The 25805-nt window shown below is 40.2% G+C and overlaps 1 protein-coding gene across 1 annotated transcript in view; it reads left to right on the top strand.

Moving 5' to 3' along the window:
* Positions 1 to 25511, top strand: part of Hectd1 (HECT domain E3 ubiquitin protein ligase 1) — an 88734-nt gene extending 63223 nt beyond the window's left edge. Inside the window, exons 26-43 of the mRNA XM_029484816.1 lie at positions 782 to 810; positions 2814 to 2987; positions 4313 to 4435; positions 7227 to 7383; positions 9185 to 9407; positions 11821 to 11875; positions 13824 to 14006; positions 14447 to 14654; positions 14741 to 14826; positions 15001 to 15128; positions 16970 to 17171; positions 18803 to 18940; positions 20130 to 20737; positions 22503 to 22581; positions 22667 to 22760; positions 23316 to 23466; positions 24319 to 24463; positions 24571 to 25511. Of these exons, the coding sequence (XP_029340676.1) occupies positions 782 to 810; positions 2814 to 2987; positions 4313 to 4435; positions 7227 to 7383; positions 9185 to 9407; positions 11821 to 11875; positions 13824 to 14006; positions 14447 to 14654; positions 14741 to 14826; positions 15001 to 15128; positions 16970 to 17171; positions 18803 to 18940; positions 20130 to 20737; positions 22503 to 22581; positions 22667 to 22760; positions 23316 to 23466; positions 24319 to 24463; positions 24571 to 24708 (2921 nt within the window). The 3' untranslated portion in view covers positions 24709 to 25511. The remainder of the gene's footprint in view (positions 1 to 781; positions 811 to 2813; positions 2988 to 4312; positions 4436 to 7226; positions 7384 to 9184; positions 9408 to 11820; positions 11876 to 13823; positions 14007 to 14446; positions 14655 to 14740; positions 14827 to 15000; positions 15129 to 16969; positions 17172 to 18802; positions 18941 to 20129; positions 20738 to 22502; positions 22582 to 22666; positions 22761 to 23315; positions 23467 to 24318; positions 24464 to 24570) is intronic.
* The last annotated feature ends 294 nt before the right edge of the window (positions 25512 to 25805 follow it).

The following is a 25805-nucleotide window of genomic DNA, read 5'->3' as shown; positions in this document are numbered from 1 at the left end:
GAGGCCAGCCTGGTCTACAAAGTGAGCTCCAGGACAGCCAGGGCTATACAGAGAAACCCTGTCTCGAAAAACAAACAAACAAACAAACAAACATGTAGAGTATCTACCTTTCAACCTGATCAGGTACATACCTGTGTGAATGGGTTTTTTTTTGTTTAAGCTAAAGGGAATTGTGTCCTTTAGCTATTTCTTTTACTCAGTGTATTTGAAAATATATCCCATTGTTTGATGTGTTTCTACAACATTTGGAATTACTGCCAAATATTCCACTATAGGGTCATCGTGATAAGTTATATGCTTTGTAGAACAGTTACAACTTTTTCTTTCTCATAAACATAAATATACAGCCTAGTATTGCTGTGGATTGCCTTCGGTTTAGTTCTTTAAAGTAATTACTTCCAAAACAGTTGTCTTCCTGTCAAGATGGGTTGAAATATTTTTTATTTTTTACCACATAGCCTTGATCATGTTTATTGTCTCCCCTTTGGCAATACTAGAAATCAAACCCAGGACTCACAGGTTAGGAGAGCCCTCTGTCCTTTAACTGTATATTCTGCCCTCTGTTCTTTCAAAAAAATATTTTTGATACTTTCAAAGATGAGCTTACGTATGCACATATGAATATGAGTATTGGAATCCAGAACAGGACGTCAGATCCCTAGAAACTAGAGTTACAGGTGATTGTGATCTGCTCAGCATGACTGCTGGGGACTGAACTCATGTCCTTTGCAAGAACAAGTGCTCTCAACTGTTGAGCTATCTCTCCAGCTCTTCACTTTAGTTTTGGACCGTGGTGATCTAAATAGGGCTGTGAGTTTGCCATGTGAAAGGGAGTAAAATGTGGAGGCTGTTGGCTGTGATGAAATTCCTCTTCTTTGTGCCTGACACTGAAGGACCATGAAAGACTGCTAGCTTGAAGGATGAGAGTAGCATAAGTGTCTATAAAGCTTTCATCAGGTATAGAGTTAATGCAGTGTGAACTTTCTTCTTGGAGAGACGTAGTCAGTTCTGTGGCACATTCAGATATTTGAAATTCGGGACATTTCTGATTTGTTTCTTTGTTCAGGATAGAATTTCATTGTGTAGTTCACCCTAGCCTTGCATATTTGATCTTCCTGCCAGCAGAGTCCCAAGAGCTAAGGTTATAGGTGTGTACCACCATTGGCTCTCAAAGCTTTTATTGTTCTTGTATACTAATAACAAAAGGGATGTGGGGGAAATGACTTAAGTGAATTGTAACATATCAGAGATTTTTATTATAGGAAGCTAAGAGTAAACCTTAAAACCTGAACCAAAATCTTGTAATGGGTTTATGCTATGTACAGCCATATTATGTTCATAAGAGCTATTGTAAGTTGTAGGATAGCCCCTCACATATGCTAAAGATGTATTTTATTAAATTAAGAGACCATTGATTGTAAAACATGGCACTGATGCTAGCATTGTTGCCAGGCATGCTGGGATTTACCGGTAACTATAGGACACACACTGACTTCACAATGTTAACATGTCTACCTTTGAAACCAGTTAAGGAGAATATTATGACTCTTCTCAATTTTGATTAAAAGACGGTTTTGTTCAAAGGTCTATAAATGCAAGTTGCTAAATTAGTATAGATAATCTGATGTTCTTTATCAAAATGTATTTTCACCTTTGTTTAGTTCTAGTATTGAGTTTCCTCTTATACAGCCAGTGAAAACTTCTCTTGTTTACTCTCATTATTCTGTTGGGGCTTTTTTGTTGTTGTTGTTGTTCTCATGAAGAGCAGCTTGTTAATGTCTTTATGTTGAACAATATAAACTTGACATATTTAAAAATTATTCTATATTGTCTTTCTTTATGAGTATATGATGTCTGCATGTAGAAGTCAGAGGACAACTCCCAGGAGACGAATTTCCCCTTCTCTTGTGGGTTCTGGGAGTGGAGCTCATGTTGTCAGGCTTGTGTGGAAAGCACTTTTGACCCATGGAACCTTCTTGATTGTCCTTGCGTTGTTTTTTTTATTATATTTAGAGATTTATTTATTTTATGTATACGAGTACACTGTACACTATTATTCTCTTCAGACATACCAGAAGGGTGTTGAATCCCATTACAGATGGTTGGGAGCCACTGTGTTGCTGGGAATTGAACTCAGGGTCTCTGGAAGAGCAGTCATTACTCTTGACTGCTGAGCCATCTCTCCAGCCCTCTTTGTTTGTTTGTTTGTTATATATTTTTAAAGAGAATCTTACTGTATAGTTCAGGCTAGCTTTGAACTCATGATTTTTCTGCTTCAGCCTACTGAATGCTTGTGTCACAGGTATGCACCATCACTGTAGCATGACCCAGTCTTCACTAGGGGGGATAGCTTAAGAAAGAAGATAAAGGGGATTCAAGATTACAGAACTTGGCTATGCATTGAATTATATGGATAATGTAAAAGATACTGTATACTTATTCCATAACAAATAGATGTTATTCTTAAGTAGTCATTATCATTAAATAACTTGCCATGTCTAAGCTTAATTCTTTTTGATTGGCTTTAATTCTGTATGTCTCCATAAGGTCTTGTATCACAGCTAGTGTTTATAGATATTATTTATTTATTGAATCCTCTGTCTTTTGTCAGTTTCTTAGAGATTTGGACATTCTAGCTTTGTTTTCAATGGTATATATGTGATGGAACAGTTCTGGGCATGCAGTATATGCTCAGCAGGTATCTGGAGATAAAATCAATGACTCCAAATTGTACTTCTTGTAATACTCAGAGGGTGCAGGTGGGATTGTTTTGTTTTGTTTTAAACATCATCTACATGGTTGCCCTTTCATAGATTTTGTTGACTGAAATGTTGTTGGCTTTGTCCATCCTAGATTTCCTCGATAGCTGCCGTGCCAGTACTCTCTTAGCTGAACTAGATGATGATGAGGACTTGCCTGAGCCTGACGAGGAAGACGATGAGAATGAAGATGACAATCAGGAGGACCAAGAATACGAGGAGGTTATGGTAGAGACTCTTCCATTCCCTTCACTAATGTAGGATAGTAAAAGCCAGGCATGGTGGTATCTCTAGTAATCCCAGCGATTGGGAAGTAGAGACAGGGAGATTAAAAATTCAGGGTCAGCCTCAGTACCTGGGATGTTGAGGCTAGTCTGGGCTGCGTAAAACGGTGTCTTAAAGGAGAGCCAGCCGGGCGTGGTGGCGCACACCTTTAAGCCCAGTCCTTGGGCGGCAGACGCAGGTGGATTTCTGAGTTCCAGGACAGCCAGGGCTACACAGAGAAACCCTGCCTTGATAAAACAAAACAAAACAAAAGCCAAAAGATTTTAGTTAGTGAAATGAAGAGCTTTAAAAAATGCTTTGTAGTATGTATCATTTAATGGTGTACGCCTGGGGCCCATAAGAGTGATCGCTGGGTAAAAACAATTGCCACTATGCCTGCTGACTTGAGTTCAGTAATAACTGGGACTCGCATAGTGAAAAGAGAGACTGGATCGATGCAGCTTGTCCTCTGATCTCCATGTATACACCAGGTACATACATATGTACTCACACATACACATACATAGTATATATTTTTAAAATTTTCAATGACATACGACTGTAGTCCCAGCACTTCCTGCCTGAAGAAGGAAGATCACAGATTTTACGGCAGCCTGGTATTCATAGTAAATCCAGGCCAGACTGGGCTATGTAATAAATGTGGTCTCAGAATAAAGTTTGTACTAAAAGGACTGGAGGTGTAACTCAGTAGTGGAAGACTTACTTAGCAGATACAAGGCTCTGCGTTCAATCTCTACTATAGTGAAGAAAGAAAAAACCCTAAGTATATTCTTATGGAGAAGTGTAATATTCAATACACAACAAATTAAAAACCCCAGATACCCCATCTTTGCTGAAGATGACCGGTGAAGGAACTTTTATTTTATTTATTTATTTATCTATCTACTTATTGTATGTAAGTACACTATAGCTATCTTTTGACACTCCAGAAGAGGGTGATAGATCTCGTTATGGATGGTTGTGAGCCACCATGTGGTTGCTGGGATTTGAACTCAGGATCTTTGGAAGAGCAGTCAGTGCTCTTAACCTCTGAGCCACCTCTCCAGCCCCTAATATTTATTTATTTATTTATTCATCTGTGTAGCCCTGACTCTCCTGGAATCCTGAGATCCGCCTGCCGCAGCCTTCTGAGTGCTGGGATTAAAGGCGTGCTCCAGCACTGCCTAACTAAAAGAGATTTTTAAAGTAACAGTTTTTGGGGGCTAGACTGATTGAAGAGTGTAGATCAAATAATTAGACATATGTCTCTTGGTGTTTTTTTATCTTAGATTCTGAGACGTCCCTCCCTGCAGCGCCGAGCTGGCTCTCGCTCTGACGTAACTCACCATGTCGTCACCTCCCAGCTCCCACAGGTCCCTTCTGGGGCAGGGAGCCGGCCTGTCGGGGAACAGGTAAGCCCAAGTATCTCCAGCCTGTCTGTCATACACGGCTTACATTCTCAGGAAAGCATCAACCAAAATGCCTATAATTGTGCCACAGGGGTAGGGGTGGGGGCTGTCAGTTACAGAAAACAACTTCCCCTGATGCTTAGGTTCTACACTTTACAGAAAATCCACAATTACAATGCAAGCAGGACTTTCTTACTTGAAACTGCTTCATCTTGGTCTCTGAGTACACATAAGCATATGTGAGAACAGCTGAGGTTATAGTAGTCGTAGTAATTCTCCTGTTTCTCATGAAGTAGTAGTAGTCTTTTTTCTTTCTTACTTTCTTTTCTTTTTATTTATCTTTTTCGTGATTAAGAAATCTCTTGCCTGGGCTGGTGAGATGGCTCAGTGGGTTAAGAGCACCTGACTGTTCTTCCAAAGGTCCGGAGTTCAAATCCCAGCACCCACATGGTGGCTCACAACCATCCCAAACCAGATCTGACTCCCTCTTCTGGAGTGTCTGAAGACAGTTACAGTGTACTTACATATAATAAATAAATAAATCTTTAAAAAAAGAAATCTCTTGCCTACACCTTTATTCTTTAGGGAAGGCCCCCACTGTGTGTGCATGTGCATCAGAGGAGATAACTTGGAGTCCTCCCGTCAAGCACTCTTCAGCCAACGTCCATTCTCAACGTCCCTGAATCTAGGGGCTAAAGGTACGAGTGCTCTCTATAGTAAGTGTTTTGCCTTCCGTTATTGCTACATAAATGAAATGGGGTAAAACACTTTTCCTACGACTAGAAAGGCTAGGATAGGGCTGGCGAGATGGCTCAGTGGGTAAGAACACTGACTGCTCTTCCGAAGGTCCTGAGTTCAAGTCCCAGCAACCACATGGTGGCTCACAACCACCTGTAATGAGATCTGAGGCCCTCTTCTGGTGCGTCNTGTGAGAACAGCTGAGGTTATAGTAGTCGTAGTAATTCTCCTGTTTCTCATGAAGTAGTAGTAGTCTTTTTTTTTTTTTTTTTTTTTTTTTTTTTTTTTTTTTTTTTTTTTTTTTTTTTTTTTTTTTTTTTTTTTTTTTTTTTTTCTGATTAAGAAATCTCTTGCCTTGGGCTGGAGAGATGGCTCAGCAGTTAAGAGCACTGACTGTTCTTCCAAAGGTCCTGAGTTTAAATCCCAGCACCCACATGGTGGCTCACAACCATCTGTCATGAGATCTGATGCCCTCTTCTGGTGTGTCTGAAGTCAGCTACAGTGTACTTACAATATAATAAATACATTAATCTTAAAAAAAGAAAAAGAAATCTCTTGCCGGGCATGGTGGCACATGCCTTTAATCCCAGCACTTGGGAGGCAGAGGCAGACAGATTTCTAAGTTCAAGGCCAGCCTGGTCTATAAAGTGAGTTCCAGGACAGCCAGGGCTACACAGAGAAACCCTGTCTCGAAAAACAAAAACAAACAAACAAACAAAAAACAAAAAAGAAATCTCTTTCCTACACTTTTATTCTTTAACGAGGCCCCCACTGAGTGTGCATGTGTATCAGAGGAGATAACTTGGAGTCGCACAGTTGCTTTTCTCTTTGCACTGTGTTGGTCCAAAGGTAATAAATTTTGGTCATCAGATTTGGTGGCAAGCTCCCTTACCTTTTGAGTCAACTTGTCAGCCCTACAGTAGTAACCTTATTAGCAAACACTGACCACTGACGGGTAGGCATGGTTGTCATGTATTCCATTACACGCATAAATTACCTTATTTCTTCTTTCTAGTGCTCTTTACAAGTTGTTATTCACTGCATTTATCAGAACTATCTCCGGAAGTCATCCGTAGTAGCTTGGGGTTTAGGATGCTAAACTAGACATTCTAACACTAGAGGTATATAGTGTCACTTTATTGAAAAAGTTATTTCAGGGCTGGAGAGATGGCTCAGCCGTTAAGTGCAGGGACTGCTCTTCCAGAGGTCCTGAGTTCAATTCCCAGTAACCACATGGTGGCTCACAACCATCTGTAATGGGATCTGATGCCCTCTTCTGGTGTGTCTGCAAACAGCTACAGTGTACTCACATACGTGAAATAAATCGTTAAATAAGAAGAAGGAAAAAAAAGAAAAAGTTATAGCAGTCAAGTGTTTAAACTGAGAGGCATATGTATGCATATATGTCATTCGATTTTAACAACCAATGCTTCATCTGTGTGTCGTATAGAAATTTAAGGCACAAGTAACTCATCTACTTTTTATGAATAGTTCAGAATGAAATTAAATTGGCATTAAGAAAAACTTATTTTAAAATAATAGGCTCAAAGTACTACAAAAGATTGCATGTGCCTTTTGACGATTTTTTTTTTCCACCCCAGTGGTTCGTGCTATACTACAAAATTGTAATATCAACACTAGGAAATAGAGGTTGCATATAGTATGGATTTCTTTAACCACCAAACAGTATACATATGATAAACATGTATTTGTACACATTTGTATTAGCTTATTTTATTCTTTCGCAATCAGTTCATATAAAGGAAGTACAGTTCCTATAAAAAACTAAAGGACAGTAACTTGGCTCAGTGGATTAAAGCTTTTGCCACCAAGCCTGACAAACCCAGATTTGATCTTTGAGATGTATAAGTACAAAGGAGAGAATCGACTCTCACAGGCTGTCCTCTGACTTCCACATAGACATAAAAATAGACACCTAGTTAAATGTCATTTAACAGTTAAAGAATTACTTAACGTACAGGTAACTTATTTGGTAGATGGCTAATCAATTTAGGAAGAGTCATCCCTCACTGTAAGTCTGCAATCTCTGTACTAGGAAGAAGAAGAGTATGAAACCAAAGGAGGCCGCCGCAGAGCCTGGGATGACGACTATGTGCTAAAGCGCCAGTTTTCTGCACTGGTCCCCGCTTTTGATCCTAGACCTGGTCGTACCAATGTCCAGCAGACAACTGACCTAGAAATTCCTCCCCCAGGTACAGTGTTGTGTTCTAGTTTTAATTGACAACAAATGAGATGATTATATGCAGTTTGAAAAGTAAAGGGCCACTTGTATTTTTAGGTTATGAATAAAACAATTTTTTAAAAAATGAAGTTGTATAGATTTGGGGCCAGTGAAAGGGTTCGGTGAGTAAAGGAACTTACTGCTAAGCCTGACAAACTGGGTTCAAACCCTGGAATCCACATGGTAGAAGGAGAGAGCTAATACATTGTCCCACGCTTTGCATGTGCTCTGTGGCATCCCCACTCCAGGTAAAACTTCAAATCTCAGGAACTATGAAATAATAAATTTGTGTTCTAAGAGCATCCATTTTGTAGTAAGAATGAATCTTTACTTCTCATTTAAAGGATTAAATGAAGGAAGACGTTTAAGATCTTTATCATGGTACCTGATTGTGCTTCAATAAGTCAATGCCAAGTATTCTAATTTATGATCCTTAAAGAAGATTTGTCACTAAGTATGTTTTATTGATATAAAGATACTGTGTACAATATGAAGGCACATGTACTTGTTTGTGAGGATGTAGCTTGAATAAAATGTTCTGAACTTGACACAAGAACAGTTACTTAAGGAGTACTCACAGCTTTCTGTACCAATCCGCTCTCAGTATTTTTCCTATCTGATGGAGCTCTGTGAGTTGAGTCCAGCATTGTCTACAGAGTGAGTTCTAGGACAGCCAGAGCTACATAGTAAGACCCTGTCCTGAAAACAACGACAACAGAAAAAGCGCAGTGGCGTGCACTGCAGTGAATAAAACAACGACAACAGAAAAAGCGTAGTGGAGTGCACTGCAGTGAATAAAAACTATTGTAAGAGTTGTCTGATATAAAGAAGGAAGAAACATTATGAGTCAGTAAAAAGATGAGGTTTCCCTAAGTATGTCATCAATCTATTTATATTTGTATTGTTCTTAATTTATTCATGTACTGTAAATAATAGTTTGACAGATCATTGGCTCAGAGTAAATGGTATTCCCTGAGGTAGGGTCAGTGATAATTTTAGTTTGTAATTTGTAAAATGAAATATTAACTGTCTTCATAGTTATCAAGCATTTTAAATAAAAATTTATATATTTCATATACATATACCTGTTCTATTATTCTGTCTCTAAGAAACCTAGGTGTAATAATTCCCACTTTAAAGCAAAACAAAACAGGCTGGATGGACAGCATACCAGTTAACACTTGCTGCATTTCAGAGGACCCTGGCACTATGTCAAATATGTGGTACACACATGTATTCATGCAGGCAAGACAGTCCATTTCATACATTGAAAGAATGTTTAATCGCTTATTTTTATTTTATTTATTTATTTATTTATTTTTTTTAAATTATTTATTTATTTATTTAATGTAAGTACACTGTTGCTGTCTTCAGACACTCCAGAAGAGGGAGTCAGATCTCGTTACAGATGGTTGTGAGCCACCATGTGGTTGCTGGGATTTGAACTCCGGACCTTCGAAAGAGCAGTCGGGTGCCCTTACCCACTGAGCCATCTCACCAGCCCCCTATTTTTATTTTTAAGTACAACAGTCAGGGATCATGTTATTCCAGTACTTGAGAGGCTCAGGGAAAAAAGATTGTCATGAGTTCAAAGGCCCCCTGGAACATGCTGTATAATCCAGGCCATCCTGAACTCCATGACCTGTTCCTTCAAACCAGATGTAGTAAGTCAAGTCTTGAAGCCAGGGGAGTCTAAAGTGGACATGGATTAGTGAATGTATGACTTTGTCTTCTTTGTGCTCTTATTGTTTTTACATCTTTGATATCTTTAGGAACACCTCACTCAGAGCTCTTGGAGGAAGTTGAATGTACTCCATCACCTCGCTTGGCTCTCACATTGAAAGTGACTGGGCTTGGAACAACGCGGGAAGTTGAACTGCCACTTACCAATTTCAGATCCACCATCTTTTATTATGTACAGAAACTGCTTCAACTGTCTTGTAACGGCAATGTGAAGTCAGATAAACTTAGGCGTATCTGGGAGCCCACTTACACGTAAGAGATTTTAACTTGATAGTTAAGTAAACACTGTTATTATCTGTGAGCCTAGGAACAAGGAGCCTTTGTGTTTGTATTTTGGATTACAGGAACTTAAAAGATATGCATTTTGTTTGTTGCTTTGCAAGACCCAGTGAGGTTGTTTCTGACTCCAGATGCAGGATGACTGAACTTTAGAACTGGAGAGCCTTCAGAAATAGTCCATACTAATCTAGGCTCAGGCTTGGAAAGAATGTCAATTGGATTTTTATAATTGCATGTGACAGAAACACTAATACTTTATCTGTTCTTTTAGCGGAATATGTGAGTTAAACTACCTCTTTATTCATTCTGCAAAACATTGTCAATGACATGACAGATTTAATGTGCTTTCAGTCAAATCTCTACCCAAGCTATACCCCCAATGATTGAACATTTTTGCTTCTTAGTACCAAAAATGTATAAAATGGAGCATTATTGTGAGGGATTAATGAATTATCACATGCAGTCTTTTCATCTGCTTTTTCTCGGGAATAGTTAAGTGCCTAATATTATGAGTAAGTAATTAGCATTTTAAACAAACATTGATATTTAAGTTAACATTAATTTGGTTTATGATGTTCTTTTAATAGTCATAATCCCGGATGATATCTAATAATAGTAGAGCTTTTTGAGATAGAAATACAATGACTTTATCACCTTCTCAGACACTGAAAATTTATTTCACTGTCTTAGAAAATAAGCCTTCTTGTTATTGTTATCCTAGCCTTTTTTTTTTTTTTTTTTTTTTTTTTTTTTTTTTTTTTTTTTTTATAAGTACACTGTAGCTGTCTTCTGACGCACCAGAAGAGGGCCTCAGATCTCATTACAGGTGGTTGTGAGCCACCATGTGGTTGCTGGGACTTGAACTCAGGACCTTCGGAAGAGCAGTCAGTGTTCTTACCCACTGAGCCATCTCGCCAGCCCTATCCTAGCCTTTCTAGTCGTAGGAAAAGTGTTTTACCCCATTTCATTTATGTAGCAATAACGGAAGGCAAAACACTTACTATAGAGAGCACTCGTACCTTTAGCCCCTAGATTCAGGGACGTTGAGAATGGACGTTGGCTGAAGAGTGCTTGACGGGAGGACTCCAAGTTATCTCCTCTGATGCACATGCACACACAGTGGGGGCCTTCCCTAAAGAATAAAGGTGTAGGCAAGAGATTTCTTTTTTTAAAGATTTATTTATTTATTATATGTAAGTACACTGTAACTGTCTTCAGACACTCCAGAAGAGGGAGTCAGATCTGGTTTGGGATGGTTGTGAGCCACCATGTGGGTGCTGGGATTTGAACTCCGGACCTTTGGAAGAACAGTCAGGTGCTCTTAACCCACTGAGCCATCTCACCAGCCCAGGCAAGAGATTTCTTAATCACGAAAAAGATAAATAAAAAGAAAAGAAAGTAAGAAAGAAAAAAGACTACTACTACTTCATGAGAAACAGGAGAATTACTACGACTACTATAACCTCAGCTGTTCTCACATATGCTTATGTGTACTCAGAGACCAAGATGAAGCAGTTTCAAGTAAGAAAGTCCTGCTTGCATTGTAATTGTGGATTTTCTGTAAAGTGTAGAACCTAAGCATCAGGGGAAGTTGTTTTCTGTAACTGACAGCCCCCACCCCTACCCCTGTGGCACAATTATAGGCATTTTGGTTGATGCTTTCCTGAGAATGTAAGCCGTGTATGACAGACAGGCTGGAGATACTTGGGCTTACCTGTTCCCCGACAGGCCGGCTCCCTGCCCCAAAGCCTGCTTGCTGGAAGGAGAGAGTCGACTTTCAGCCCTGTGTCCCACGTGCTTCTGTGGTGCATGTGCATTTACTGTGCATTCACACGCATGCACAGACAATGGCGATGTGTGTGTGTGTGTGTGTGTGTGTGTGTGTGTGTGTGTAAGGTGGAGTTTCATGTAGCCCAAGTTGGCCATAAACTTCCTGTGTAGCAAAGGGTGACTTGAACTTAACAATCCTTTTGCCCCTGCTCTTCTACTCTTGAGGACTGGGCCTGTGGCAGCACATCTGGTGATGAATGCTTTCTTTAGATATTTTGTCTTAAATTTTCTATTTGAGCCAGACAAAGTGTCATATGGCTATAATCCCAGCATTTGGGAGATGGAGGCAGAATCACGAGAATCAATAGTCACGAGAATCAATTTTGAGTCTGGCGTAGGCTACAAGACTACACAGCAAAGGTTGTTACAAAGAGCAAGGATTGGAGATATCTCAGTGGTAGAATACTTGCTAGCAATTCCTTGAGTTTAATGTTTAATGTTAGTATATATCCAATGAATCCCCTTATTAACATTTATTTTTAATAGATTACAGCTTTATTAGAAATAACTAAATCATTTGATTTATGAATTAATTGAATAATGTCTTCATGTTTAGAATCATGTATAGAGAAATGAAGGATTCTGATAAAGAAAAGGAAAATGGGAAAATGGTAAGTTATTTTTAGAAAGTGGGTCTATTTTTAGTTACTTAGTGAAAAAAGTAAAAGTGTATCTATCTTAGCCTCTGTGGTATTGCTGTGAAACCACCATGACCAAGGTACCTCTTACAAAGAAAGCCTTTAATTAAGAGAGGGCTCACTCACACTTCCAGACACTTAGTCCATTTTCATTACGGCTAGGAGGATGACATTGAGTCTAAGTAGTGCTGGAGAAGCTGCTGAGCGCTACGTCCTGCTCTGTAGGCAACAGGGAGAGAGGAGAGGCTGGGCCTGGCACGGGCCTTTGAAACCTCAAAGCCCACTCCAGAGCCACACTTCCTCTAATAAGACCACACCTCCTAGTTCTCCCAATCCTAGGAAAGGATTTCATTCCCTGGTGGGTGACTAAGTATTCAACTATATGAGCCTATGAGAGCCATCTCAGCCAAACTAACACATTCCACTTCCCAGCCCAGTAGCTTTGTTTAATATAATGCAAAGCTGCATTCAGTCCAACTTCAAAAGTTCCCATGGTCTTAAAGTCTCCACACTGTTTAAAAGTCCAAAGTTCAAAGTCTCTGAGACTTGTGGCAATCTTTTAACTGTAACCCTTTGTAAAGTCAAGATGCAGACCGCATCTAACATATATGTAACAGGATATGCATTACTATTTCAGAAGGGAGGAAGGCAGCAGAGTTAGGACATTCTGTAGCAAAGCACTGCTGAAAACCAGCAGGCCGACTTCAGGTTCTGTATTTCTATGTCTGATGTCAAAATGGGCTTCAGATCTCTAGCTCCTTTCAGCTTTGTTGACTGCAGCATACTTCTTTTTGTTGGGCTGGTTCCACAGTCTGCACCTCTCCTTGGCAGATGTCCCACAACTCTGACATCTCCAAGGCTTTATCATCACAACTTCATTCAGTGTCTTCCCTGGACCTCCATGCAGGCATACTTATGACACACACTTGGCCTCGAGGCTTTCCTTATTAGTCCCTGAGGGGAGCCACAACCCCTTTCTTGGATCCTTGATTCTAAATCCATATGCCAGAAGTTTCCAAGGTCTGATCCTTGATGGGCAGGAATTTGGCCCCCTGGTCCAATTACATTTCCATCAGCTTCCCGCTAATTATTCTCTTCAATACTTAAGCTTTTGGTTCCTTTTCACAGGTTGGGAACTTAGTAGGGTAGGGTTTTACCCTGTGGTCACCACTTCCTTTATTCCATTTAGCATCAGGCTTTTCTTTAAATGTTTTATTTCCTTGAGCACTGGATTTAGTCCGATGGCACTTTCTGGTGCTCCTATGGGACACTTTATATTTCTCTCTTTACTGGCTTATTTCTTTTCATTCTAGATATGCATAAAAGTGATTACTAGTATTTATAGGACAGAGTCAATGCTAGACTGTCTTGAAATCTCCTTTGGCAAGGCATTAATCTAAAACTCTTTAATTTTGCCTCAGGCAGATTTTCAGGAGAAGGGCAAAAGGCAGCCACATTAGTGAAAATATCACAAGGGCAGTCTCGACTCCACTTACTAATGTTATTTTCCTTGAGGAAACTTTTTGAGCTGAGAGACTGGAGTGGGTGCGTAGAGGAAGGGAGGGAGGGGAGAGAGAGACAGGCAGAGAGGAGAGAAAATGAGAATGACTATAGGTCCTGGCATAGGCTCATAGCTCACCCCTAGTGACACACTTCTTCCAACAAGGCCTACCTCCTAATCCTTCTAATCCGACCACAGAGTTCTCCTCCCCAGTGACTAAGGACTCAGATATATGAACCTTTGGGGGCCATCTTACTCCAACCAACATGGAGAGAAACATTTGAAGAGGAAGGGAACTAACACTGAATTATTGAAGTTAGATTAAGAGCATGATCTTAAAGCTAGTCTTGTACTGCATGTGACACGTCATAGAGCGAGCGTATCACTGGAAAGGCCAACGTTTGGTTTTTCCTGTTGTAGGGTTGCTGGTCTATAGAGCATGTGGAACAGTACCTTGGCACTGATGAATTACCAAAGAATGACTTGATAACCTACCTGCAGAAGAATGCAGATGCCGCTTTCCTGCGCCACTGGAAATTAACTGGCACTAATAAAAGTATTAGGAAAAACAGAAATTGTTCTCAGCTTATAGCTGCATATAAGGTATATATTGCATTAAAACATTGGTTTGAGTGGAATGGCTTTGAGCTTTGTTTTAGTTTGAAAACTGAGGGGCTAGGGCACAATTCAGTGATAAGAGTGCTTACCCAGCATGCATAAGGCCTTGGGTTAGATTCCTAGCACCAAAAAGAAAGAAGGAAGAAAGAAAGACAGCATAAAGGACGGCTGTATGGCTGTTTTCTTTAGAGTTTGAATGGGCATAGTTTATGTGTCAGTGTTAAAATTACAAATGCTGCCTGTGGCCTTGAATCTGAGCAAACCACAGCTTGTCTTGGTTTCATTATCTTTGGTAGTGTGAATGGTTTTGAAAAAAGTTTTATCTTAGGTGATAATGTTTAAAAAATTTCAATAGTCATTAATACTAAGAATAATAAATGTTTTTCTTGAAAAGAGATTGCTAATTTTGTTATTTGTTTGTTCAGGATTTTTGTGAGCATGGAACAAAGTCTGGATTAAACCAGGGAGCTATTTCTAGTCTTCAAAGTAGTGATATTCTTAATTTGACAAAAGAGCAGCCTCAGGCTAAAGCAGGCAACGGACAGAGCCCCTGTGGAGTAGAGGATGTCCTTCAGCTTCTGCGGATTTTGTATATAGTTGCAAGTGATCCTTATTCAAGGATATCCCAAGAAGGTCTGTAAGAAACTGTCTTTTATTTCTATCTCAGATAGGAAAGAAGTCATTTTTAATTTTATTAATTATGTTAATTAATTTTACAGATGGTGATGAACAACCTCAGTTTACTTTTCCACCTGATGAATTTACTAGTAAAAAAATCACCACAAAAATCTTGCAGCAGATTGAGGTAATGTCGTTGCATGCAGACTTTTGGTGTGCCGTCCTTGGTGTGCCTTGTCCTCTTGTGCCTCTGATTAGCTCTTCTTTTGTTCTTTAGCAGTAGAGCTCACATAGTCTTTGTGTTCACTATAAATTGCATCTAATGCCTCTTAGCGCTAATGTGTTTCGTTTTAATTTGCAGGAACCCTTGGCATTGGCAAGTGGGGCTCTGCCAGACTGGTGTGAGCAGCTAACCAGCAAGTGTCCTTTCCTGATCCCATTCGAGACGAGGCAGCTTTATTTCACTTGTACTGCATTTGGTGCGTCCAGGTAAGATATGGAACTTACGCTGATAGAATAAAGATGGCTTTCATTATAGAGGCTCAAAATATGCAAGCATACTGCTAAGATTGATGGAGGGACTGCATTGTCTTTAGTTTTTTTGACGCATTGTCAATACCTAAAGGTTTTCCATGTTCAGTTGAATACATATATATGCTCTGTTGGTAGGTACAGCATGGATTGCATCAGTCTATACAGCGTGCGGTTGTAGCATCCGTTTTTATTTCCCAGCACTCCAGTTTCTTTGTAACTTACCTAGATTCTCAGCCACATAAGATTGAATGTTGGCAAATAGCCTTTTTTTTTTTTTTTGTGCAAGAGTGTAGCCCAGGCCTAGTAATGCCAGCTGGACAGGTGCTCAGTCAGTGCGCAGTAGCCCCTCTTTTTGCAGATGCTGTCTGGATCTTAACTGATGACTGTTTTCTTCCTGCGTCCCTATATATGGCGTAGTTATAAGTTTGTTCTGTCTTCCTCAAGGGCAGGGCTTCTATACCCTTTTGTTAGCTATTGTAGTTGAAGTTCTTCAAACAGTGTGTATGGTAGATGGTAGATAGGTTGTGGAATGATTTTATATCTCACCTATTCTGGCAAAGTAGGTATAAAATCATAAATGTGCTTGTATCTCTATTCTTACTAAGTTACAGTTTTCTGCCGTTTAATAACATTCAAAAAACATTTATAAATGTTAGTCTCTGGGCCTGTTGTGATAAATAGCATTGGTTATGATTTGTAGGAAGTAGGTAAGGAAACTGATTTTTTTTTTTTTTTTGGTTTTGTTTTGTTTTTTCTAGACAGGGTTTCTTTGTATAGCCCTGGCTGTCCGGGAACTCACTTTGTAGACCAGGCTGGCCTCGAACTCAGAAATCCGCCCGCCTCTGCCTCCCGAGTGCTGGGATCAAAGGCGTGCGCCACCACGCCCAGCCGGAAACTGATTCTTAAGCCCTTAGTTGTCTGCTAACCCACTGCATGTGTGTGTGCATGCGTGTGTGTGTGTGTGTGTGTGTGTGTGTGTGTGCACGTGTGTTCTCTCCTGCACTCATGTTTACGTACATCTTCTCTGACTGTCACACACGCAGTTAATAAAAGGAAATGAAAAGAAAGTGGTATCTTAGTAGGTAAGATGGTTGCCAACAAACCTGAGAACTTGAGTACAATCCCTGGAACCCATGTGGTAGAACCAGAGAACTAACTTCTGAGAGTTGCCCTCTAATCTCCACATGCATACACACACACACACACAAATATCTTTAAAATAACTACCTTAATGGTGGTTGTTCAGAGCTTGTCATAGTAATAAAGATAGCATAACCACTTTTTGGTTTCTCTAACACTGTCTTTATGTATTATATAGTGCTTGAACCATAGACCTCTAATTTTATTTAGTTGATATAAAAGGAACTATATCACCAGTTCTTTCTGCATTCATTTAAGAAGATTATAATAAAATGAACTTAATAAATTGTTGCTTAAAAAATTGACTACTTAGGCCTATTGGCTTACAGCTATAATCCCAGCACTCAGGAGTCTAAGGCAAGAGGATTGTTAAGAGGCCAGCATGAGCTACATAGTTCCAGGCCATTCTGGGATATCATCAGACACGTCTCAAGAAAGCAAACAGAAAATTACCGACTGAACACATTCTTAAGATTCTAACTGAGCAGCACAGCATTGTGTATCTGTGATCCTGGGAACTAGGTGACGGATATAGAAAAGCCTGTCTCAAAACAACATTTAAAAAAATTTGAAAACCAACCCTCCCAACATGTACCTTCTACTGCTAGCTTAGCAGTCCACTCAGCTGCTATAAGGACTCTGGTATTGTGTTTCAGAGCAATAGTGTGGCTACAGAACAGACGGGAAGCCACTGTGGAGCGAACACGGACCACGAGCAGTGTACGGCGAGATGATCCTGGGGAATTTAGAGTGGGACGCCTCAAGCACGAAAGAGTGAAAGTTCCCCGTGGAGAGTCTCTGATGGAGTGGGCCGAGAATGTCATGCAGATACACGCAGATCGGAAGTCAGTTCTCGAGGTGAGGAGCCGCCTATAAAGCAGGGGTTCTGGGTCTGCTTTTATGGAATAGAATGCATGGGAACCAGGTGATCTGTTTAAACCCATGGCAGGAAAATAAGGAGAGGGTTTCTATGACCTTTGCAGAAGTTTTCTCCTTGGCAGAGCGGCTCAGAATGCTTGCCCTCCTCTTCTCTTGATAGCAGAGCCTGGGTTGTGACTTACCTAAGTTGGGCTGAATTCTTTCTGTCCGGCTAAATTCTAGCCTTCTGTTCCGCTGTGCTGTTAGATAAACTGTGTTTTGGAACAGATTGTTTGCAGTATTACTTTATTCCTTGTGGTGCTGGGGTGAGCTGTCAGCACTAGCAGGCAAGTTAAGGAATTTTAAAGAGGAAGGCCACATGAAGACCTTGAATGTCTATGCAAGTCCGCAAATGCTGTTCTGTTCTGCCAAGTGATAAGGCAATGCAAAGCAATCTTTGGATGTCTGCATAACGTGTTACAGAACCAAAAAAAGCTGTTACTGACCTTATAACAAGCAGGTGGTCACTCTTGTACACTTTTGGGTGGGAGTCAGTGAGTCAGGGTTCCTGGGAACTTCCGTACCTTCCAGGGACCGGTGTCAGAGACAGACGGCAGCTGACTACCAAGATGGGTGCCTAGGATAAAGTGGAGCTTCTCTAGCATTTGCATCAGCTGTGATGTCTCTAGATGTGCAAGGCTCTTTTACTTCTTCTTTATATACAAGATTTCTTTGCTTCTAGCCTATTCTTCCATCACATTTCTTCCTAACTAAATATTTTTTAAACTTGTTTTGAGATTTGCTATATTAAGTTTTTGTGAAAGTTTTCTTATCATTTTTTTATCAGAGTGTTTTCAGAAGCCTTCAAGGTGATTGCTTAAAGTCACAATAACTTGAAGAATTTAGGCTTTAGGTCATAAAAACCCAGGTAGAAAAAAGACCTGTCTATCACCCTTTTCTCAAGCAAATAGCAGAGCCACTTTATCTGAGATTTGATTTTCTCTGATGGAAAGGTCAGGTTTAATTATTCTGGTGAGTTGTGAGATAAAATCTCCACAGTTGTTATGAGAAGTAATTAATGTTTGCACAGTACTCAGTGTGGTGCCTGATGGCCCAATAATGTCAGATGGCAAACTTTAGAAAACTCAGAATCACATATCCCTGCTGCTTATCACAGTCCACCTTGTTCTGAAAAAGGAGATGCTATTGGGTCAGATGTGACAGAAGTGGTCCATTTAAAAACAAGATGTAGCCAGGCGTGGTGGCACACACCTTTAATCCCAGCACTTGGGAGGCAGAGGCAGGCAGATCTCTGAGTTCGAGGCCAGCCTGGTCTACAGAGTGAGTTCCTGGACAGTCAGGGCTTCACAGAGAAACTCTTGTCTGGAAAAAAACAAACAAACAAACAAACAAACAAACCCCAAGCGTGTGGCAGCACACACCTTTAATCCAGCATTTGAGAGATAGAGGCAGGCAGACCTCTGAGCTCAAGGCCAGCCTGGTCTAAAGAGAGTTACAGGGCATCCAGGACTACATAGAGAAACTCTGTCTTGAAATGAAAGCACCAACAAAGAAATCTCAAAATGTTAGACTTATGTGATCCTGTCTTTTTCGTTCTTCTGTCGTTTTAGGTTGAATTTCTAGGAGAAGAAGGAACTGGCTTGGGACCCACTTTAGAGTTTTATGCTCTTGTGGCGGCAGAGTTCCAGAGGACTGACTTGGGGACTTGGCTTTGTGATGATAATTTTCCAGATGATGAGTCTCGTCATGTGAGATTGGTTTCTTACCTTGTGTTTTGAGTTATTACTGCTTCCACAAAATGTTAAAGTAGGCTATGTTTTTAGATCATGAGCCAGGTTTTTTGCCTATACTTGCTGGCTTTTTTGTTTGTTTTTTAAAATATATCTACTTTATTTTATATGTATGAGTGTATTTTCTGTATGTACAGTACTTGTATGTATGTGTGTATGTGTGTGTGTATGCACTACATGCATGCCTAATGCTGGGGGAGATGTGAGCATTGGGTCACTTGGAGCGGGAGAGATGGATGGTTGTGACCACTGTGTGGGTGCTGAGAACTGAAGGCAGGTTCTCAGCATGACTGCTGAGCCAGCTCTCCAGTCCACCCCGCTTCCGATGCTGATCCTAGGAAAGCCCTTTTTAAGTTAAATGGGGAGGGAGGTCAGAGGACAGCTTTCAGCAGTTGGTTCTCTCCTAGTGTATGTAGGTTCCAGGGATTAAACGCAGGCCACTAGGCTTAATGGTGAGTGCTTTACCAACCGAGTCATCTTGCTAGCCAGCTTTTTATTTCTTTAAACATTTTTTTGTTTACTTTTAAACTTTTTGTTACATCTGTGTGGACCACTCATGCCATGTTGCGTGTGAGAAGCAACGTGTGGGAAGAGTGTTCTCTGGCTCTACTGTGTGGGTCACAGATGCTGAACTCAGGCAATTGACTTTAATGGTGGCAGCTCTTACCCAGTAGACAATTGGCAGCCCCAGTTACTGTGTTTTGGGGACAGGGTATTACTATTTTGCCCAGGTTGGCCTCTACTTTTATAACTAAATAACCTTAGTGCCATTAAAATATTTCTAAAGGAGCCGGGCATGGTGGTGCACACCTTTAATCCCAGCACTCGGGATACAGAGGCAGGGGAATTTCTGAGTTTGAGGCCAGCCTGGACTACAGAGTTCCAGGGCAGCCAGGGCTACACAGAGAAACCCTGTTACAAAAAACAAAAAACAAAACAAAAAAAAAGTGTGTATGTGTATATATATATATATATATATATAAAGGATTAAAGTTGGTTTCCAAATTAATTAGCATGCATGCATCTTTAGATGACGAAATTTGAAAAGATGTTTGATGTTTGTGATTCTTTTGTATGGCATTTGGGAGGTTTGGTGACTATCTTATTTATTTGGCTATGTATTAATGTGTCATTTTCTTTTGTGAAGGTTGATCTTGGAGGTGGATTGAAGCCTCCAGGATACTATGTACAGCGGTCATGTGGACTGTTCACAGCGCCATTTCCACAGGACAGTGATGAGCTTGAAAGGATCACAAAACTCTTCCATTTCCTTGGGATTTTCTTGGCCAAATGTATTCAGGACAATAGACTGGTGGACTTGCCTATCTCTAAGCCTTTCTTTAAACTTATGTGCATGGGCGACATTAAAAGCAATATGAGCAAACTGATCTATGAGTCCCGAGGCGACAGAGACTTGCACTGTACTGAGAGTCAGTCTGAAGCTTCTACAGAAGAAGGCCATGACTCCCTCTCAGTAGGAAGCTTTGAAGAAGATTCAAAATCAGAATTTATCCTTGATCCCCCTAAGCCCAAACCCCCAGCCTGGTTTAATGGAATTTTAACTTGGGAAGATTTTGAACTAGTAAATCCTCACAGAGCCAGATTTTTAAAAGAAATTAAAGACCTTGCTATTAAGAGGCGCCAGATTCTAGGCAATAAAAGTCTTTCTGAAGATGAGAAGAACACAAAGTTACAGGAACTCGTGCTCAGGAATCCATCAGGCTCCGGACCTCCACTGAGCATCGAGGACTTAGGGTAAGAGTTTGTGTACATTCTTCAACCTGACAAATGAGGAAAGCTAAAGGTTTCTGTTTCTCTGTCCCTATGAATCTGTAAGCTGTCAGTAAGTCTAGGGCAGTGATAGACTATAGCAAATGCGGATTGTCTGTTTGAATATGTATGGCTTCTTTGGTATGATACTTTGCTGGTGTCTGTAAAGCCCTGGGTTGGGTCTCCTAGAACCTAGCATAGGGGCATGTGACAAAATCCCAGCGCTGGCTATATAGAAAGTTTGAAGTCAGCCTGGGATACATAAGACATTGCTTAAAAAACAAAAACCAACCAAACAACAACAAAAGACAAAAACATTAATCATTTTATTTTTGAAGGATTATCTGATTTTTCAAATATGATAAATTTATGTGTTGTATACAAAAATTCAAAGCCAATATTTGGGCAACTTTCAGTTAAAGTGAAGAACATATCATGTAAAGGTCAAAAATGATTGACATTTATTTATTTATTTACTTATTTATTGGCTCTATCAGCCAATAAATGCTACAGCTATTGATAAATTTCTTTCCCGTATATATAATTGTTATACCTTCAAGTACTGTCATATATTCTTTTTAATGTTTGCTAGTGATTGTAAGAAACAGTGTTTGGTTCTGCACTCATGCTACGTGAGTGTTTCAGTCATAGATGGACCACATAAACAAGGTTGCTACCATACAATCAGCATGGATTTAAAATTCTGACACTTGGTCTCTTCGTCGTCTCTTTCCTATGTTAATCTTTTTGTTGAAGGATTTATTTATCTCATGTATATGAGTATGTATGTACACTTGCATGCCAGAAGAGGGCATCAGATCTCTGTATAGATGGTTGTGAGCTACCATGTGGTTGTTGGGAATTGAACTCAGGGCCTCTGGAAAAGTGGGCAGTGCTCTCTCAAGCCTCTGTTTACCTGTTTTTAATCAGGGACAGTTACCATTATAATGCACTTGTCTACAGTATTCAGCAAAGTAACACGCTGTACAGGTTTGTGGCTGAGCAGTAATATGCTTTGTCATGGAGTCTGCATGTGCGGTAAAATGTATCATCTGTGTTGTTTCAGTACAGCTCATGTTTGTACAACAAAAGGTTGCCCAACATTGTGTCCATCATTAACTGTTAGATAACTGCCAGCTGTGGTGCTGTATGCCTTTAAACTGAGAACTGAGAACTGGGCACTGAGGCAGGGAGGTTGCTGTGAGCTCAGCAATCTGTGATCTGCATAGTGAGTTCCGGGTTAGCCACCAGGAAACATAGTGACATGCTATCAAAAAACAAAAAAGTATTAGATAAACACATGTTAAAGGACTTTGTTTTTCCATATATATATATATATATATATACTTTGTATAATTGTGAATAATGAAGCAATAGTTTCTTCTCAGGGAGAAAAGCCTTATAAACATTCTCCTGTAATAAGTCATTATGGAAATCTTCAATTGAATAATTTTCTTTTCCTTAAAGAAAAAGTGATTCATGCCAAGCTGTGTTTTTATGTAGTCTTGGCAAAGCCCAGAAAGCTTGCAAGCAGTTGTCTTAATAGTTCTATGCACAGGGTTTTGCCCTTAAGCTTCTACAAGGCCCTGGATTTGAGCCCAGCATGTCAGATAAATAGATAAGAAAACATAGGTAGGCCAGATTTACTCTAAGCTGGTGTTCAGGTTTCTGCTGGTGGAGTGTGGCATTTATGGTTTGTTATAAACACTGACAGCTGCTGAATAGTAATCAAATCTTTTTGAACTTTCAGTTTAAATTTCCAGTTTTGCCCATCTTCAAGAATATATGGCTTTACAGCTGTGGATCTCAAGCCAAGTGGGGAAGATGAGGTAAAGATTTTGCTCTTAGTCCAGTCACTGAGCTCTGAAACATCCTCTCAGCAAAACGCTAATACTGGCAAACTTTGCTTTGCAGATGATAACAATGGATAATGCAGAAGAATATGTGGATTTGATGTTTGACTTCTGTATGCATACGGGTATTCAGAAACAGATGGAAGCTTTTCGAGGTAATTTTAAAGGACAATGAGTTCCTTCTACTTTGACCTTAACATCAACAGTCATCACTGCTAAGTATTGTCGAATTTGCCCCTAGGTTCTGGTCCAGCAGAGTGAGTAGTCAGGACATGTTGAACACTAGCTGTGGTCTTTCCTCTTATTCCCCTGGAGGAATGGAGACCTCACCCTCATTTGTTCATTTGTAAGTGGATATAAGTTTATCCACTGACTGTCTAACATAGTGAGGGTGAGTTAAACTGTAAGTCCCTTGGCTGCTGTCATGACAGAGCGTGTCGGTGGAGGTCAGACTGACAGCTACAATAAATGAGAGTTTGTCAGCTGACTGTAGTGAGCAAATATTCTTATGCTCACATCTGTGATACTAAGCATTGATTTTCTTTGTGTGTTTTGAGGGTTAGGGTTCTAAGGACCGATCCCTGGCCCATTTTTCTCCACAGAGATTAGTATTTGCGATTTTTGGAATCATGACTTAGGAACTGAGTCTGTGCTTTTGCTCTTTTCTTTGATTTTTTCTGTTCTTTCCTTTTCCTGTATCTGTAATGTAGATGGGTTTAATAAAGTTTTTCCAATGGAGAAATTAAGTTCCTTCAGCCATGAGGAAGTCCAGATGATTCTTTGTGGAAATCAGTCACCATCCTGGGCAGCAGAGGACATTATCAACTACACGGAACCTAAGCTTGGCTATACACGTGACAGGTATGTATTGATAATTCTAAGGTACGGACTTTTTCGTGTCCAAAACTCAACTGACAGGTTTTTCTAAAGAACTATGACTTAGTACTGATGACTTTTCTCACTGAGATTAATCACTGTCTCTGAAAGTGGCTAAATGGTAACCCCTTAGGCTACGTTGCACAGATGTTTTTACTAAAGTGTCACCGAGAAGCACCAGATTCAGCTTCAGGGATTCTCACCAAGTAGTCACACCTGTGTAACAGATGCCAGAGTAAGACACAATTGTAGAAGTCCTCAGTTGGCTTAAAGTCTTTCCTAGTAATTTAAAACAGCCATTGATTCATCTTCTTGGTTTTGAATTTTAAGAAGTGAAATTATGTGGTCTTCTGTAGACTCTCTCTGGTCTGGTTGTTTAACAGTGTGATTATAAAATTCATCCGTGATGTGACATATAGTAGTAGTGGTACTTCATTGATAGGTAATATTCCATTTTACTTTATTAAAAGGTGTCACAAGATTTGGCTGATGAAAATAGAGCAAATATACTCTGATAAATTTAGCCGTGGCTGTTCATTATAAATATGTCTGTCTCTTAAGTGTACCTTAGACTCTGACTTTGAGCTAGTTGTGAGTTTGCTCTTCTCATTGTTGGAGACCTTACTTTGTGCGAGGGGCAGGCAGCCTTTGAAGTTTGAAGCAGCTGCGTCAGCCCATTTCTTACCTAACTTGGCAGTTCCTGGACAGGCTTACTCTCTGGCCTGCGTCTGTTGTTTCAGGAGGTCACTGTTGACTTAAAAACAGCAGAAGCAGTCAAGTTTTGTTTTCCTTACAGTCCGTGGTCAAATCAATATGGCTGTGTTCTTGTTCTTTCAGTCCCGGCTTCCTGCGGTTTGTGAGGGTTTTATGTGGCATGTCATCAGATGAAAGGAAAGCATTCCTGCAGTTTACCACTGGCTGTTCAACTCTGCCCCCAGGTGGACTGGCTAACCTGCATCCCAGGCTCACAGTTGTACGAAAGGTACAAACTAGCTAGTGGAGAATCCAATGGGAGCTTAATTACACTAGGATTAAGAGGCACTAAAAACGATAAACTCATGCTGTTGTATTTTCCTGTTCTTACTGTAGGTTGATGCTACTGATGCGAGCTATCCATCAGTCAACACCTGTGTCCACTATCTTAAGTTACCTGAGTATTCTTCTGAGGAGATCATGAGAGAGCGTTTGCTAGCTGCTACAATGGAGAAAGGCTTTCATCTCAATTGAGTTTTGAAATGCAGAAGAGAGACAGAGTCTGGGTGAAGCCTCTTGCGTTTGTGTGCAGAGAAGTGTATGGTTCTCCACAGTAAAGACACTTGCCTTGTTTTCCACCATTAAGGCTTCGAAAACACGTGGAATAAGTTCCTTAGCTGCTAATGACAAAACAAATCCTTTAACTACCCAGCCAGCAGGTATCCAGCACAGGACACTGTGTTGCTTTACAAGGGCTCACGTGACTGGAAAAGGTGGCTCTACCTAACTGTTCCACAGGGCAGCCTCTCAGATCGTCAGTGCTCACTGTAAATGGAACCGTGTTTGTATCAAGTTTGCCATCGTTTCATACTTCACACACTACAGTTGCCATCACTGACTCCCGTTTTGCTGGCTTTTTTAGCTACTTGGTCAAAAATACTGCTTCCTTAAAACATAGAGTGTTAGTGAGCATCTCCAGCCGTTTCTTTTCCTGTTTAATGACAGACACCTGCACTACCAGAGTGTCCCGTGCTCTCCGTCTGTTCCGCATATAATCATGCACACCCTTGTCATTTCTTTAAGGTGGGAGTATATTTTTTTTTCATAAATACCATTCTATAAAGATGCAATTCTAAAGTGTGTTTGTGCAGCTCTAAATAAAGATCTAGTAAGGGAGGGCAAACGCTGGTCTAGGTGCAAGACGCACTCACGCGCCTTTAAGTTTGGTTGTATTTTCTTTGTGTATTATAAACAGTTATTTAACTTGTTGCAGTTTGAAGTAAATTTCTGAAATGTATGCTCAACAATAATCATTAAAATGTTTGCAGCATAGGAAACTTGGTCGTGTCACTGGTTTACCACAGCCTGACATCACACCTACAAGCTTAACCAAGTGCTTTTTTAACTCTTCGCAGTAACATAAATTCTCTTTTTTGAAAACAAAATAAAATATAATTAAGATAAAACAAAAATTATCACATCAAAGTTGGAGGAGACAAACCACCAGGAGGAAAAGAGCCCCAGGAGAAGGCATGAGCATCAGAGCCCCACTCCTCGGCACACCCGCAAGTCCTGCAAAAATGTGAACCTGAAAGCCAGGCTATGCGTGCAGAGGACTCGGCACAGACCTG

This window comes from Mus caroli, chromosome 12 (genome assembly GCF_900094665.2).
Source record: "Mus caroli chromosome 12, CAROLI_EIJ_v1.1, whole genome shotgun sequence".
In the NCBI taxonomy this organism is placed as follows: Eukaryota; Metazoa; Chordata; class Mammalia; order Rodentia; family Muridae; genus Mus; species Mus caroli.
The sequence above is the reverse complement of the archived record's forward strand: the minus strand, read 5'-3'. Positions and strand labels throughout refer to the sequence as shown.